The sequence below is a fragment of the Salvia miltiorrhiza genome, chromosome 2 (genome assembly GCF_028751815.1).
Source record: "Salvia miltiorrhiza cultivar Shanhuang (shh) chromosome 2, IMPLAD_Smil_shh, whole genome shotgun sequence".
NCBI lineage: Eukaryota > Viridiplantae > Streptophyta > Magnoliopsida > Lamiales > Lamiaceae > Salvia > Salvia miltiorrhiza.
This window is the reverse complement of record NC_080388.1, coordinates 71,799,655-71,816,115: the sequence shown is the minus strand read 5'-3', so window position 1 is coordinate 71,816,115 and position 16,461 is coordinate 71,799,655. Positions and strand designations below refer to the sequence as shown.

The 16,461-nt window shown below is 40.5% G+C and overlaps 5 protein-coding genes across 14 annotated transcripts in view; 2 read left to right on the top strand and 3 right to left on the bottom strand.

Moving 5' to 3' along the window:
- LOC131008955 (uncharacterized) overlaps positions 1 to 16,461 on the top strand; it is a 984,029-nt gene that overhangs the window by 533,500 nt on the left and 434,068 nt on the right. The window lies entirely within an intron of this gene.
- On the bottom strand, positions 99 to 1,914 carry LOC131008953 (UDP-glycosyltransferase 1-like). The gene has a single exon (XM_057936098.1). The coding sequence runs from the start codon at positions 1,737 to 1,739 to the stop codon at positions 318 to 320; it is 1,422 nt and encodes a 473-aa protein (XP_057792081.1). The 5' UTR covers positions 1,740 to 1,914; the 3' UTR covers positions 99 to 317.
- LOC131008917 (pentatricopeptide repeat-containing protein At3g62890-like) lies at positions 3,157 to 5,645 on the top strand. Its single transcript, XM_057936034.1, has one exon. The coding sequence runs from the start codon at positions 3,224 to 3,226 to the stop codon at positions 5,615 to 5,617; it is 2,394 nt and encodes a 797-aa protein (XP_057792017.1). The 5' UTR covers positions 3,157 to 3,223; the 3' UTR covers positions 5,618 to 5,645.
- LOC131009051 (uncharacterized) lies at positions 6,546 to 10,425 on the bottom strand. Of its 9 annotated transcripts, XR_009096370.1 has the most exons (7): positions 9,927 to 10,400; positions 9,785 to 9,841; positions 9,194 to 9,311; positions 8,972 to 9,115; positions 8,617 to 8,662; positions 7,911 to 8,002; positions 6,546 to 6,863 (listed from the first exon to the last, which is right to left on the bottom strand). XR_009096370.1 is itself a non-coding variant. In XM_057936260.1 (6 exons), the coding sequence occupies exons 3-6, from the start codon at positions 9,235 to 9,237 to the stop codon at positions 6,767 to 6,769; spliced, it is 279 nt and encodes a 92-aa protein (XP_057792243.1). In that variant the 5' UTR covers positions 9,238 to 9,311; positions 9,785 to 9,841; positions 9,927 to 10,400; the 3' UTR covers positions 6,546 to 6,766. The 9 variants fall into 9 exon arrangements, 2 of the variants coding, with proteins under 2 accessions (XP_057792243.1, XP_057792242.1); XM_057936260.1 differs by lacking the exon at positions 8,972 to 9,115; XR_009096369.1 differs by lacking the exon at positions 6,546 to 6,863 and having other exon boundaries at positions 7,678 to 8,002; positions 9,927 to 10,425.
- On the bottom strand, positions 12,924 to 15,074 carry LOC131008936 (putative pentatricopeptide repeat-containing protein At1g56570). Its single transcript, XM_057936056.1, has 2 exons — positions 14,267 to 15,074; positions 12,924 to 14,176 (listed from the first exon to the last, which is right to left on the bottom strand). Exons 1-2 carry the CDS (start codon positions 14,846 to 14,848, stop codon positions 12,983 to 12,985), a joined length of 1,776 nt encoding a protein of 591 aa, XP_057792039.1. The 5' UTR covers positions 14,849 to 15,074; the 3' UTR covers positions 12,924 to 12,982.

Sequence of the window (16,461 nt, the reverse complement as noted above, 5' to 3'; positions counted from 1 at the left end):
GGTTGTAATTATCCTTACAACCTACACCTATCTCAGCTTCTGTTATGCCTAATAACTTTCTTGATAGAGAAATTAGTGACTTCACTACTTTGAATATGTTGATAGCAAATCTGAATTTTAAATTATTGAATCATGGCATACCTGCCACAGAGATTTACACTTGTGTGCTCTAACAAACAGGTTCAAACAATTAAGAAATCTTTTTAATTGAATTTATCCCAATAATCGCCATCAAATCTCTGCTGATAAGCCCAAGAAGGTAAATGGATCACTTCCTCTTGCAAAACACAGTAGATTATAATAATCACAAAAAAAACTCAGCCTGCTGTATCGATTTGTTTCTTGTTTTTGGTGAAACGATGGATATCTTGAATGAGGTCTTCAACGTTGAGGAAGGAAGACCCTCCTTCTCTCACTGCTCCTTTGGCAATCTCTGCAAATTCTTGTGCTCTTTTCCTTCTCTTGCACCCTTCACTTCCCTTATCCATGACCATTTCAATGGCCTCCTTAATCCCATCTCTCCTCACCTTCTTCTCACCCTCTTCCTCTCCCACATGCACTACACATTTTGCACCTACTCCCACACCTATCTCAAGAATCCCAACCACTAACTTCTCATTCAAAAACTGCTCGGCAAACAACGGCCACGTCACCATCGGGAGGCCCGCGCATATCCCTTCTAGAGTCGAGTTCCACCCACAGTGCGTCAGGAACGCCCCCACCCCAGGCTGCGACAAGATCGCCTCCTGGGGCGCCCAATCCCGAACGAAAACCCCCCTCTCTCTCGTTCTCTCCTCGATTCCCTCGTCTCCAATCCATTTCCATATCTCTGCTCCTTTCGCCACAAGAATGAACGGACGTTCCGACGCTTCGAGGCCCAACGCAAGCTCCGCGAACTGAGCAGGCGACGGGCGGCTAAGGCTTCCGAGACAAGCGTAGACAACAGAAGCAGGCTCCCTACCATCAAGCCACTTGAGGCATGGATCAGAATCAATCGAGACTTCTTTCACCATATTTTTTGAACTGCAAAGAGATAAAGGCCCTACACACCAAACCTTACCGCCTCTCACCTTCCGAAACTCGTGGAAATAACTCTTCTCGAGCTCCTCGAAGCTATTCACCACCACCCCATATGCAGAGGCCTCGGTTTCCCGGACTTGCTCGCGGAAACCGGGGACGTGCTTGGGCCCGGGATTGAAGAATCCCGGCAGCTGCAGGCGGGTGAGCTCGACCCGGTCGGGCAAGCCGGGCACCAGGAAGGGCTGGTCAGTTTGGTAAACGTTGGAGACGCAGAGGTTGTGTGTGACTAACTGAGTGAAGCAGTTCATCCCGTCAAAGACGATCCTCGGGAGCTGCAGCTCGTCGCAGGTGGCGGCTGTCCACGTGAGGAGCTTGTCGGAGATGATGCAGCTGGGAGTGGGGTGGAGCTCCCGCAGCATTTGCCGGACGGGGCGCTGCAGCATTTTGATGGCGGCGGCGAAGTTGGGGAGGAGGTCGTGCGACGGGAGGGTGTCGGCGCTTTGGCAGGCGGGCGGGAGGCCGGCCTCCGAGGAGGGGAAGCGGATCTTGAGGAGGCGGATGGGGTCGATGGCTGAGCTGAAGCGGGCGGCGTCGAAGTGGGTGAGGATGATGGCGGCGGCGACGCCGTGTTTGGAGAGGGAATGGGCCATGTTGATCATTGGGGTGATGTGGCCGGGCGCCATGAATGGTATGAGGATGAAGTTGAGGTGTGAGGCCATTGATCACTCAGCTTTGCTTCTGCCAAAAATATGACTCATTTAATTGCGCCTTCAATTGTTGTGCCCACAATTCTCAAATAATTGAGCTGGATATTATGTAGTACTATTACTATTACATGTCTACGATGATTCCCTCTCAATGTGTGGATAATTCAAGATTGCCTCTTCTAATAAAGGGACGTTAAATTACATCTATGTTGGGTTTTTAAAAAGGTTACTTATAGTTCATAGCTTAAAATTACTCGTGTACTATCTCTCACATGGTGACAAAGTATCACTCACATGTTATTGAGGTCTCAGGTTTAAAAACTCGTGTACTATCTATCAATCTATAGAGCCTTATTTCATAAAATTTCATTTGCCTATTACATCCATCGTATACCTATTACATCCATTGTATATATATTTAATTGAAGGTCAATTATGTAATTTAATATATTATACATATAATATATCTATAAATATATCATGGTTTATTCTTTATATTTTAATAGTTATTTAAGTAGTAGTATCTATTGGGACTTTTCATCATGTAAGTTACTACTACTATTTTTTATATATAATTTTAATGATTTAGAATTAAAATACAAAGAATTACTTAATACTTGTTTTTTAGAAGTTTAATTTTGCTAGAATTTTTGGAATTAAAATTAATTATGTAAAGATGAATGAAACCTATTAAATAAATACGAAGACAAAATTAGGTGATGTTTAATTAAATAAAATAAAATTTTTATTTTATGAGTTCTATAACTTTATACTTTTAAAAAATTAATTAATAATTGATTCAAAAAATACATTAAAATGATAAATATTAAAATAATTTCTTTTTATGTGCGAACGCACATCATCTCTGTAATATAAAAATTGCCTTATAAATTAAGAGAAAATTGCACCTAAATACACAAACTTTGCCAAAAATCCATATTTGACGCAAAGTTAGGATTTTACATTTTAATACATCAACTTTCGTTGTTGTCCAAATTTGACACGACTTAATTCTTAAAAATTCAAAAAACAACCCCTTTTTGTAAATAATTATACAAAGACCCACTTATGTTATAGTTTGAGACATTTAAACCAAAACAAGATATTTCCTTATGATGTTTTCTTTTAAACCATTTTAGGCGCGGATCAAAGATTAAAAGAAAACATCCTAAGGAAATATCTTGTTTTGGTTTAAATGTCCCAAATAATAACATAAGTGTGTCTTTGTATAATTATTTATAAAAAGGGGTTGTTTTTTTAATTTTTAAGAATTAAGTCGTGTCAAATTTGGACAACAACGAAAGTTGGTGTATTAAAATGTAAAATCCTAACTTCGCGTCAAATATGAATTTTTGGCAAAGTTTGTGTATTTTCACGCAATTATCCCATAAATTAAAGAACTATATATATAGCAAAGCTGTGGCAAAACTTAACCCAAATTCATATGATGATTCAAACCTGATATCTCTCTCGTCTGTATATTTCATTGACCTGATATGAGCTCTGCAAAGCTAAGCGCATTTTCAGCAATCAGATCATCCCTTAACCAGAAATCCGCTTCAAGAAGTACAATTACTTGCTCGGAATTGGAGACTCTTTTAACCCAATGCCGAAATCCGAGGCTCTTTTATCAAATTTTATGTCAAACCATCTGCTCTGGTCTTATCAGAGACACTTATGCTGCTAGCAGAGTTCTCAAGTTTTCCACCGATTCACCCTTTGTTCAAATTGATTATTCTCACAAAATCTTCACAAACATCGACAACCCAAACGGCTTCATTTGGAACACAATGCTGAAAGCTTTTGTGCAACGGAACAGAGCAGAAGATGCAATCTTTCTGTACAAATCAATGTTAAAGAACGGTTTTATGTCCATCGACAACTACACCTACCCCATCTTGATCCAGTGCTGCTCTCTCCGTTTCTCCGAGCTCGAGGGGAAAGAGGTGCACGATCATGTCGTCAAGATGGGATTCTGTGGCGATGTTTACGTGGTGAACAATTTGATAACTATGTACAGCGTGTGTGGGCGAATTGGCGATGCGCGCAAGGTGTTCGACGAAAGTCCTGCATTGGATTCGGTTTCTTGGAACTCAATATTGGCTGGATATGTTTCGGCGGGGAGCGTTGAGGATGCGAAGGCGTTGTATGCTCGAATGCCTAAACGGAATATCATTGCTTCTAACTCTATGATAGTATTGTTGGGGAGGAGTGGTAGGTTGATTGAGGCACATCAACTGTTTGATGAAATGGAGGAGAAGGATGTTGTGTCATGGACTGCTATGATATCTTGTTATGAGCAGAATATGATGTATGAAGAGGCCTTAGATATGTTCTTGGCAATGTGTAGGAAAGGAATTAGTGTCGACGAGGTAGTCCTCGTCTCCGTGCTCTCTGCTTGTTCGCATTTGGTGCGGGCGAGGATGGGGGAATCAGTTCATGGTTTGGTCACAAAAGTTGGTTTTGAATCTTATGTGAATCTGCAGAATGCTCTGATTCACATGTATTCGAGATGGGAGGATGTCTCTGCAGCAGAGAAGTTGTTCGAAGCTGGCTGTGTTTTGGACATGATTTCTTGGAATTCTATGATATCTGGCTACATCAAATGTGGGTTGGTGGACAAGGCTAGGGAGTTGTTCGATAGCATGCCTGAGAAGGACGTTGTGTCGTGGAGTTCAATGATATCCGGCAATGCCCAGCACGGCAATTTCTCAGAGATGTTAGCGTTGTTTCATGAGATGCAGCGAGGAGGTGTTGTTAAGCCCGATGAGACCACTCTGGTGAGCGTGGTCTCAGCGTGTGCCCACCTTGCTGCCCTCGAGCAGGGCAAGTGGTTGCACGCTTACATACGGAAGAATGGGATGAAGGTGAACATGATCCTCGGCACAACTCTCATCAACATGTACATGAAGTGTGCAAGTGTTGAGGAAGCTATGGAGGTCTTCGATGGGATGGAGGAGAAGGGCGTTTCTTCGTGGAATGCCCTGATTCTCGGCCTGGCCATGAACGGGCAGGTGGAGAGGTCGCTTGAGACGTTTGAGGAGATGAAAAGACGCGGAATGTTGCCAAATGAGGTAACTTTCGTGGCAGTTCTTGGTGCTTGCCGGCATATAGGTCTGGTGGAGAAGGGGCGTGAGTGTTTCGATTCTATGGTGAAGGATTACGGCATTGAACCCAACATTAAACACTATGGATGCTTGGTGGATCTTCTTGGGAGAGCCGGGTTGCTGAAGGAAGCAGAGGAAGTTATCGACACGATGCCTATGGCAGCCGACATTGCTACTTGGGGCGCTCTGCTCGGAGCTTGCAAGAAACACGGTGACAAGGAAATGGGGGAGAGGTTAGGGAGGAAACTAATCCAACTCGAGCCTCAGCACGACGGCTTCCACGTGTTGCTGTCGAATATCTATGCTTCCAAAGGGAACTGGGAGAATGTGGTGGAGATCAGAGAGATGATGACACGGCAAGGTGTGGTTAAAACTCCCGGATGCAGTGTAATCGAGGCCGGTGGTGGCGTGCACGAGTTCGTGGCCGGAGACAGATCACACCCGCGGATGAGGGAGATCGAGGCGATGCTGGCGGAGATGGTGAGGAGGTTGAAGAGCCTAGGCTATGCACCGGGCACGGATGAGGTTTTGCTTGATATAGATGAAGAAGAGAAGGAAACTAATCTGTTTAGACATAGTGAGAAACTGGCTATCGCCTTTGGCTTGTTTGCAACGGCTGCTCCTGCACCCATTAGAATAGTTAAAAATTTGAGAATCTGCAGTGATTGTCACCAAGCAGCAAAATTGGTGTCTAAAGCTTTTGATCGTGTTATTGTGGTTAGGGATCGACACAGGTTCCACCATTTCAGCTCTGGTTCTTGCTCCTGCAACGATTATTGGTAAATTAATTGATGATATATGATTCCCATTTCAGCAAATCTAACACTTTTATTAGGTCACAAATTGGGTGCCTGTATTTGTCAATTCAGCCCGAAATCCGTGAGTTGGTCCGATTAGCCCGTCAATTCGAGAGGGTTATAACTGATAATTTTCAAATCGATAAAAATTACAACCCGAATAGTCCGTAGCCGAGTAGCCCGAAATCCTATAGGGTTAACTCGAAAATAATGTGTTCGCTTGATTATATGATTTTTTTTTTCGTTATCTGAATTTTCAACTTCACTACTTTGCTTATGAAAATTAGTATAATAAGTTAATTTTTTCAAAAATTAGTGAAATATATTTTGATTCAATATTATACTCATCATTTCAATTCTTTGTATTTTGTAATCAAATACTTGACATAAAATATTTAAATGTAAAAACTAAAAAATGATAGTAATTATTTATCAAATATGTTTATATCTATAAGAGTGGCATATTAGTTATTATATAAGTCATGTTCAAATTACTTATTTATACATGTATTTATTTATTACAAATATAATATTATCAAGAAATATATATTAATTATTTTTTTAAAATAATTTTTTAAACCCGACTAGCCCGATGGGCTAGCCCGAAACCCGAACGTTTAGAATTAGTGTTGAAAATTTCTGACTCGAAAATTTTTCAACCCAATTAGTCCGCATCCGAATAACCCGATAATCCGATAGAGCTAGCTCGAAGTCTGATGGATTGACCCGATTGACATCCCTACTCGTATCAGTACATCTCTCTCATTGCTCATTGTTGAGCTCACAAATGTGCATTGATTGAGTTAACAACATACAACAAAGCTCTGTAGTTAGTTTCAATAAATCAAAGAATTAGTGTGTAACCCGTCGAATTTCGACGGGTATCATTTGATGTTATAATTTATATAAAAAAATGTAAAAATTATTATTTTAATATATTTATAAATTATGGAGATTATTCACTAAAAAAAACTGTTAATATGATATAAGTCTACGTTACACATCGAACTAAAATGAAATAATAAGTTAAAGATGACTTTCATCCTTAACATGACTTAGCGAAACATATATTTGAAAAAATTATTTGCCATCCACTACTATTTGCCACTCATACCCGCGACCCATCGGGCATCCGTCACCCGCTACCCGTCGGATACCCGTCACTCACTACCCGTCGAATACTCGCTGAGGCTTGAGAGGTAAGGGCTCTGCTGCTTCTCGGCGTCGACATCCTACAATCAACCACTCAACAAATAAATCATCATGAAACTGCAACAAATTTTAGAGAAAATTTTAACTTCTTGTACACTACTATTTGCCACTCATACACGCGACTCGCGGATACCCGCTACCCGCCGGGTATCCACCAACCCGCTACCCGTCGATACCCACCACACGCCACCCACTACCCGTCGGACACCAGCCGAAACTTGAAAATAACGATAAATATTAGTTGAATAATAGAATATCACGAGTACAATAAATTTATATGTTTAGTGCAATATCATCAATTCTATGATAAAATATAGTTTTTATGTTAATAAGTTTTTATATATATATTATTAATTTGAAATAGAGAAACCTATGATGTAAGAATAACAAATTCTTTGTTACTTAACATCAAATTAAATTTAAAATAGTAAAACAAATTATATTTGTTGAAAAATATAAAATTATATGAATATTTTATGTTTTGACTCTCAAAATATGTAGATCTGGTTGGAGAGGATGACAGTGTAAACCGGTAACTTCGCTTTTTTTTTTTCTTTTTCTTGTGAATCAATATAGGTTTTCCTGTCACATTGTTGGAGTGCGCATCGATCCTGTATATGCATTTAAAACTGTAAATCTACCGTAATTCATAACTTGCCAAAGAAATATTACACACATTCATGCATTCTATCAAATCTTCCATGCTTTTGGGCACGCTTATGGCTGGTGTAGGACAGCTGGATGATGTTGCATATATATCAAAATGAAAAGTTTGCATATAAAGCTAAAATCAAACAACATATAACTTGAAGAAGATAAGAAAAAAATGGAATGTCTATGACGATATTAAGAAACTTTAATTAGTGTTCCTTGAAGGCAATCAACATATTAATGGATCCGTTTAAAATATTCACCAGCAAGTATGAAACCATATGTGAGAATGTTGCAATAGTAGTGATGCTAGTAACATTGGCAGTGAGTTAACACGTTTTTTCTTTTCTCATTTTTTTAGCTAAAAATTTCACAAAATACATCCGCAAAGAGCTTAATATACAGGAAATACGCACATATAGAGAAGCCCAAAATTATCTGCAGCAAGCAAAATTCCTTTGTCAGAGTTCATATCCAGACCATAGAGCATCCTCCAACTGCTAGGCCCCTACAAGAAAATCACAACAACCAATTTAATTAGATTCCATAAGCATGTCAAGTATATAAAGCAAAGAGCAAGACAAGAATCGTCATTTTTGTAAGTTTCTTTTCTTGTATAGCTTTCTGGTGTAAAATTGGTGTTTATCTTCTTTAAAAACATTTCAGCTGTTGGACAACATTCTCCATGTATAAAATATTAAAATATAAAGGCCCCAGAGCAATCAAAATTGCCTTCAGTCGAAATAGGAGATAAGTTGAATATGAAGTTAAAACTCATTTTAGATGGCACAGATGTGGACAACATACAGAAATCACTAACCATTTAAATACAACCAACCCTTTGTAACTCAAAGAAGGAGAAACTTGACACCGGTAGGGGTAGCATACAACAATGAAATAAAATATAGAGGAACACTTTTCTATTAACCAAGACATAGTTGGCCCTCGAGGGGTACCATTTTTTACTATTTAATTTTGTTAACTAACAGCTAATATAGCAAACTTTTTCACATGTACATGTATTCTTCACCCTGCTTCATGACAGTGATGACACGTACAACAGACAATTTCATAATAATAAAAGAAGAGCACACATACATATATAAATACATATATTATTACCCTGCTGCGAAATTTGGAGCAATCTCTTTGTCTCCAGCTAGAATTCCTGCAAATCATACAGGGTATTCAAAATGCATTTTCATATTTGCTATGCATTTTCATAAACCGACGGCATAACATCTCAACTGATTCAGAAAAATAATATCTTCATTTTTTTTTGTCATGACTTGGATTGCAAAACTCAACAAAACTGGACAAACAACATTGATAAATTTCACAATGTGGATGACTTTTTCAACTAAAAGATGCAAACAATATGAAAAAATAAAGTACAAAATGGCAATTCAACAACACAGCAAGGATTAAAAGCACACCAATGAAAAGAAAATTGGTAACAACAAACGATAGATATTACCGGGAAAAGCTTAGGCCCACTTCTTGGTCTTATATTAAGAATCTTTGCCTTGGCCAGGTCAAATTTTTGGCACTCTTCAACGAAGTTACCAATAATTTTACTTGTTTGATTGCAAGCAATAGTCCCCTCTAGATAATCAAAAACCTAAACGAAAAACAAAAAATATGAGATATGCGATAAATTTCTAACATAACTTGATGATCATAACTACGAATTCCCAACCTTGAACTCAGATTGAGATACGGTTGCAATAGCTCAAGACGCATCCCTTCCAGCACCTCTTGATCTCAAAAGGTCAAGCACTTCAAAATTAGTGAGAGCACTGACATTGGCCTCAACTCTGAAACAAATTAGAGAAAAAGGTAATTGATTTCTATGTTAATTTCTCTGAAAACAGTAGTATTGAGTGGAAACTCTCTACATATTATGGTAGATTTCAATTATTCATAATAATATAAAAAAAATTGAAAAACATCTAAGAACATACTCCAAACATCTAAGAACATAAAGAATTGGCAAGAGATAATCTCAAGAAAGTGAAGAAAAAAATTTGCAGGGTTATCTCAAGAATTTTATCAAACACACTGTATGCAGAACTAAAGGAACTTATTTCTAGCAAACATTGAGTGGATGCAGCAGAATAGACAGTAAACTAATAAATTTATAACTAAAAATCGAGGTTTTAAAGTTTCCATTCTTAAATATTTATCTAAATCATTGTATAAACTTTTAATCTTTCCAAAATCTGTTCTTTCTAAAGTACATAAATCATTCTATATTTAAAATTTTAATATTTCCTAATAGAATACTTACCAATTACCATAGAGGAGGCGGCGATAAACTGGCGCTGAAAGGGATTTGAAGAGAGGGCTGTATTTCCAAAATTTGTTATTTCTAAAATTAAGCACTAATCATTCCATATCCAACCCAGTGAAACGTAATCTTTAATACTTACCATGTTAGAGCAAGGGGTCAATACGGTGGTCGACGGCGCATAGATGCGGCCGGGTAGCCATTGGCGTTGGATATGACCCATCCCATGGTCGGGTCAGAGAATGGTGGTTGAGGCGGCGCCGACTTGGGGCCTGAGTGCTGCGAAGCGAATCGCTGCGGGAGGCAGAACGAAGAAATTGGTGGAGTGGGAGGCAGATCGGAGCAGACCTCTGGTGATTGCGGCAGCGGCGGTGACGCGAATCGCGGTGGAAGAGAGGGAGAAATTGCTACGCGGAGACAGGAAGGAAGGGCAACGGTGCCGATTTGGGGCCAGAGTAATCGCCGCGGGAGAGGGGAGAGGATGGTGTGGAGCTGCAATAGACAAACGAAGGGAGGGATTCACGGTGGGAGAGGGAGGGGCGGCGCTGATTTCAGACGGAGGAGGGGAGAGTAGTGTGGAGACGGGGGGTTTAGGGGAATTGAATTTGGGGAAGAGAACTTCATTCTGTGTTTTAAGAATTAAAATAAAATATGCCATGTTGGATGTATTTTGCTAAGCGCAATACAATTAAGCTAGAGGCTCTAGAATTGCAGGGATTTTGAATGGTGAATTCTTAGAGATGCCACGTAGGACCCCGGATTAAGAAGAGCGCAAAATTCCTTAACCGTATTATATATTCAAGTGTTAGAGCAAAATTAGACGAAAACGGTAGGCGCACTAATCATGTATCTGACAGAGATTAAGCCAAAACAATTCGGCGATGTCCTCTGCAACAGAACCGATCACCTACCCACCGTGGGCAAGAATAACGTGCCCACCACTGATGTGGCAATTGTAATTAGAGTAAGATAATTTTAATTAGAGTAAGATTTATTGATTCTCCTTCCTAATTAACATTGCCACATCAATGGTGGGCACGTTATTCTTGCCCACGGTGGGTAGGTGATCGGTTCTGCCTCTGCAAACCAAACACTGCAAATTTTCGTGCACAAACTCCAAATCAACACATACATGCTTTATATATGCGTCCATTTATTTCTAACAGACACTACTAAGTTCAAAAAGTATCCAACACAACGGTGCATTCGATGCTCAACAATATGTTTTATTGAGTAAACTCAAAGTCTTCTTCCCTTTATAATAACTCTAACCACTTCAACTCCTACACACTTATCTTAAACTCATTCACATAATATTGTTAAACAAAAATTTAAATGGGCGCAAATCTGTGCTGTGTCCGTGGTAAGGATCCAGTGACGAAATCCGTGAAGCCGAGAAGGATGAGGTTAACGGCCTCAAAGAAAATGCATTCGCTTCCACACGAAATGCATGGAGACTTATACAAGGTGGTGACTTTGAAGGATTTGATTGCTGCATCTCCGAGTTTGAAGGAGAGGAGTTTTGGTGCGGATGTGTGGAGTGAGAGAGAGGAGAATACTGTGCAGTTGGGGGATGGGAAGCTCAAGAAGAAAGTGAGTTTTAGATCACCTAAATTGGCTGACATAGTAGTGCTCTCACCTGTCACATATGCATGACTTTTTTGGAAGGGGACCATCTTAAATTACATATATAGATAAATATGCAGTATGTTTTGAGTGTCTTTCATTTATGTGTGTACATGTTTTGCGTCATCTATCATGTGCGTTTCCCTTGTAATACTGAGTTTCAATCTCATATCAAAGTTTTGTTTTCTCGGCCCTTTGATTGGGTTCGTGTTGTGAGTATTTTCTATTGCTTACGTAAGAGCATCCACAATTGAGAGCTAAGGGTGGGCTCAAAACTGTGACCACATTTTTGAGCCCACTCTCCACAATGGGAGAGAGGGGTGGCTCTCTAATTATAATTTCCACATTTTGTATTTATTTTTATGTTTTCAATTTTAAAACAACTAAAATTCAATTAAATTAGAAAATTAACCCTACATTGATTGAAAATTAAATTTGCAATACATTTCAAATAAAATCCTAAATTACTTATTAAAAAAACATAAAATAAATTTCTAAAATTTACGGAAGATTGTGGCGTTGCTTGATTTTTGCCGCCTTGGCCAAGTGTAACGCCAACTCGCGGGATTCATTTGAAAGGTGTCCCTACTCATCAACATGCTATCGGCAAGGTCGCTGGGAGATGGATTTTGGGGGCATTGGCTCCAAAAGTTTCTCCAATCTCCTTCCATGATTTAAAAAAAAATTAAGAGAATAAGATGAACAAAGGTAGAAGATATATAGAATGAAAGAAGAGATAAATGATAGAAGAAAAGATGAAAATAAAATTGGAGACATATGAGTTATATATAGAAGAAAAAAGAATAAAATAAAATAAAAAAACAAACAAACAAAAAAGGCCCAACGGTCGAAAATTGGCAACGGCCGAAAATCTATCGGCACTTTTGAATTTTAATTTATTTTTTTAATTAAAAAATGCTGAAAAATGGCGTTTGAGATGCACACGCCATCTCCTTCTCCCTTCTGCGCCCAGAGCGCCCGTCTGCACCCGGTGCGTGAGCCGGAGGTGCGGCAATGGCTGGAGGCGCGCAAAGGGAGGGCTCGAGCTAAAATTTTGGGCCCCATTGTGGGTGCTCTAAAAGTTTATATTTTTAACAATTAATCGTACCACGGCCACGGTTTTCTTTGGGGAACTTCATGCAATGTCGTTAGATGTTGGATTCCGTGTGAGCAGGATCTTAGATCGACTGTGCTTTTCACCGACTCTTTTATGGCTATTCATATTCTATGAGTCATATGAAGACAGTCGAATTTAGGTTTCTTCGAAGAGTGTGAACACGCAAGGAAGTTGTAGTGTTTGATTTTTGTCATGCACGAATATAAGCTAGCAAAGCCACTTATGAACTACCGAATCTTGCTAATGATACCTAGAATTTAATATCCGAATTCTATCTTGATTTCTTGATATATATTTTGATTTGAAACAACACTAAAAAAACGTGAAATTACAAGTCAGATTTACCGGCGACGTCATTGTTGAGCTCACAAATGTGCATTGATTGAGTTAACAACATACAACAAAGCTCTGTAGTTAGTTTCAATAAATCAAAGAATGGGGTTGGTTTCAACTTTTCAGTCCAAATCATCTTCTAAGCATTGCAAATCAGGATTGAATTGGGCGTGTTTGATATGCAATCCCAGCATATGCAGAGCTTCATAAACCCTATCAATATTGGTTCCCAGCTTATCTCCTGCAACAAAACTACATATCTTATTCTTCACCTCCACCCAACTCCTCCCTGCCTCTTTCTTGCTCCCCATCCCTCTCAATATCTTCCTTATCCTCGCGAAATCGCCCCACTCGCCGTTAGCCGCGTATATGCTCGACAGCGCCAGGTACGTCCCGGCCACACTCGGCCTCACCCTGCTCGCGGCTATGTTCCCCAGCTCGGCCAGCTTGTGCGCTTTGCAGGCGCCGAGAAACGCTCCCCACACGGATTCATCCGGCATCACCGGCATCGCCTCGATCAGCTCGTACGCCTCCTGAAGCCGCCCTGCACGCCCGAGCAGGTCCACCACGCACCCGTAGATCTCCTGATCCGGTGCTATGCCGTAAGCGTTCACCATTGCCTTGAAGTAGCGCAGGCCCTCGTCCACGAGGCCCGTGTGGCTGCAAGCGTTCAGAACCGCGACAAACACGATCCGGTCGGGCCTGACTCCCGACTCCACCATCTCGTTGAACAACGCCACGGCTTCCCCCCCACGCCCGTGGCTGCCGTACCCGACCATCATAGACGTCCACGACACGACATTCTTGCGGCCCATCGCCTCGAAAATCCTGCACGAGCTCGCAATGCTGCCGCACTTCGCATACATGTCGATCAAGGCGTTGGCCACGCCCACGTCGTCTTCAAGGCCCCTTCGCACGATCCCACCGCGAAGCTGCTCGCCAACTCCCAAAATCGCGATGTTTGCCACCGCAGCCACGACGGAGGTGAACGTGAAACAGTTGGGCGCGAGACCTTGGGACATCAAGCTCGAGTAGAGGCGCAGGGCTTTATACGGATCCGACTTCTCGTATCCTGCAATCATCGTGTTCCATGTTATTATATCTCTCTCCACCATCTCATCGAAGCATCGATCTGCATCATTCAATCCAATACACCGGCAGTACATGTCTAGAACAGAATTCATCACAGGAATATTCGATTCGAATCCGTGTTTGAACACTGTAGAATGTATCTGCTTTCCAAAGGATTGCGATCCAATCCAAGTGCAAGCCCTAATCGCAATAGAAACGTTGAAAGGATTCAATTCAGCATCCTCCTGCAACAAACACAACAATTACATATATATGAGAACAATTCAAGCAACAAATTTGATGAAGGATTGAATATTTTGTTACATAGAGTATACCAACAACATTCGCCTAAAAACATCGAGGCCGCCATGGCCATCTCCCATGTGAGTGTAACCAGCGATCAGAGTCGTCCACGTCACGGAGTTCTTAACTCCAATCTCGTCGAAGGCGGCGCGCGCGCTGTCCATGTCGCGGCAGCAGGCGGCGTACATGTCGACGAGGGCGTTGGCGACGTAGATGCTGCCGAGGAAGCCATGCCTGAGGGCGAGGGCGTGGGCGACGGCGCCGCGGGGGAGCGAATTCATGGACTTGCAGGCCTTGAGCACGCTGGAGAAGGTGAAGTCGTTGGGGCGGACGTCGGGGAGCATGTCGCGGAAGGTGGCCCAGGCGTCGGCGGGGCGGTTGCAGGAGGTGTAGCCGCTGATCATGGCGGACCAAGCCACCACGTCTCGGTCGGGCATTTCGTCGAACAGGGTGCGGGCTTCCTCCACGAGGCCCGCCTCCAAGTATGATTTCATGACATTTGTGGCGAGGACTGAAGGGGGTTTGGGGGAAAATGCGGAGCTCGAATGGGTTGGTGAGTTGGGGAATCTGGGAGTCAGACAACAAGGGAGATGGACTAGCTTTCTTGATCTCATTTCTTGTGCTCACCACTCTGCAATTTTGGAATGAATTCAATTACACTTTCAATGGAAAATGTGATAAAAAACAGTTTAGACTGTTTAGTTATATCAATTCAAAATAATTAAATCTGTATTTGCAATTTGACGATTGATAAAATTCTGAAATGCAAATAAATTTTAAGACTAGTTTTAGTTTGAATTGATACACATTTGTGTCCAAACTTAGACAGTTAGACTAACTTTGATGAGTGAATAAGGGTGTGTATTTTTTTTATTGTAAGTTTATTGTTAGAAAATAAGGGAAAAGAAATGTGAGAAAATTTTATCATATTTTAGTGGTCTCCACACTTTTTAAGAGGAAGTGTTGTTAACTTAACTATTTTCATTTTCGCGTTTCGCATCAATTTGAAAAATTTCAGCCACAGTATACCTCAATTATGCTATTAAGCGGCTTTTGCACTCTTCGTTAAATTACCCCCAACTTGAAGCTGACTTGGCAATCGAAAAAGTTGATGTGGCACCATCGGCCGATATACCGAACGACAACGTTTTTCTTAAAAATAAAACGTCGTCATTTTATCTTAATTTAAAATATTTAGTTGTAATCAGGGTTCTTATGCCCTTAATTGATTATTAGGGTTCTTATGCCCTTAATTTATCTTAATTAGAATTGCACCCTACCCTATCGTTTCCTTTCATCTCCACCTATTCTCACCTCCGCCGGCAGCGGTGGCGACACCACCAACAGATGCCCTTAACAGATTTAGAACTTTAGGGTTAAGGTTAAAAATTTAAAATTGAAAGGAAATGGAGGCTGAGGCTTAAGGTTGAAACGATTTACATGAATTAAAAGCCGAATCGAAAGCCATAAAACGCAAAATCGAAAGCTGAATCGCTGAGAATATGAAATTGAAAGTCGAATCGATGAACGACTGCTTATAACCCTACCCTGAACCACCAAGGCCTTGAACCCTTTTTTTGAGATGTCAATCGAATTCTCCACCCCAATTCCCTCGATGCAAACGTGTCTGGAAACCACTCGTCGCCCATAGATCGAGAATTTTCTTCTACTTTGATGACGTGAACTCGCCGAAGCTTGGGATAGCTGATGAAGATGAGGATTTCGGCACCCAAATGAAACGTCATCATTAACTAAGGAGCAAAACGACGTCGTTTCATTACACGTGATTTAATATGATTATGATTTTATATATATATATATATATATAGGCGGTTATTCAATAAACCACTCTTATTTTAAGAATTACGAACCAGCAAAAATGCATGAATTTTATATATAATACGCATGAATAAACTGTATAAAGGTATGAATTGCAAAAAATAATTTTTTGCTACCTTTGAGATTCGAACTCAGGACCATGAATTTATCCAACAAAGTGATGAATCAACCGTAGATCTTGATGATCTAAGGGCTGAAAATGGTTCCTAATTTATATTTTAAGAAGCGTTCTTATTTTAGCCTTCCCCTATATATATATATATATATATATATATATATATATATATATATATATATATAGGGAGAGGTTCAAATAAGAACCACTAATAAAATAAGAACGGAAAACCATTTTAAGCCATTCGATCATCAAGATCTACGGTGGATGCAT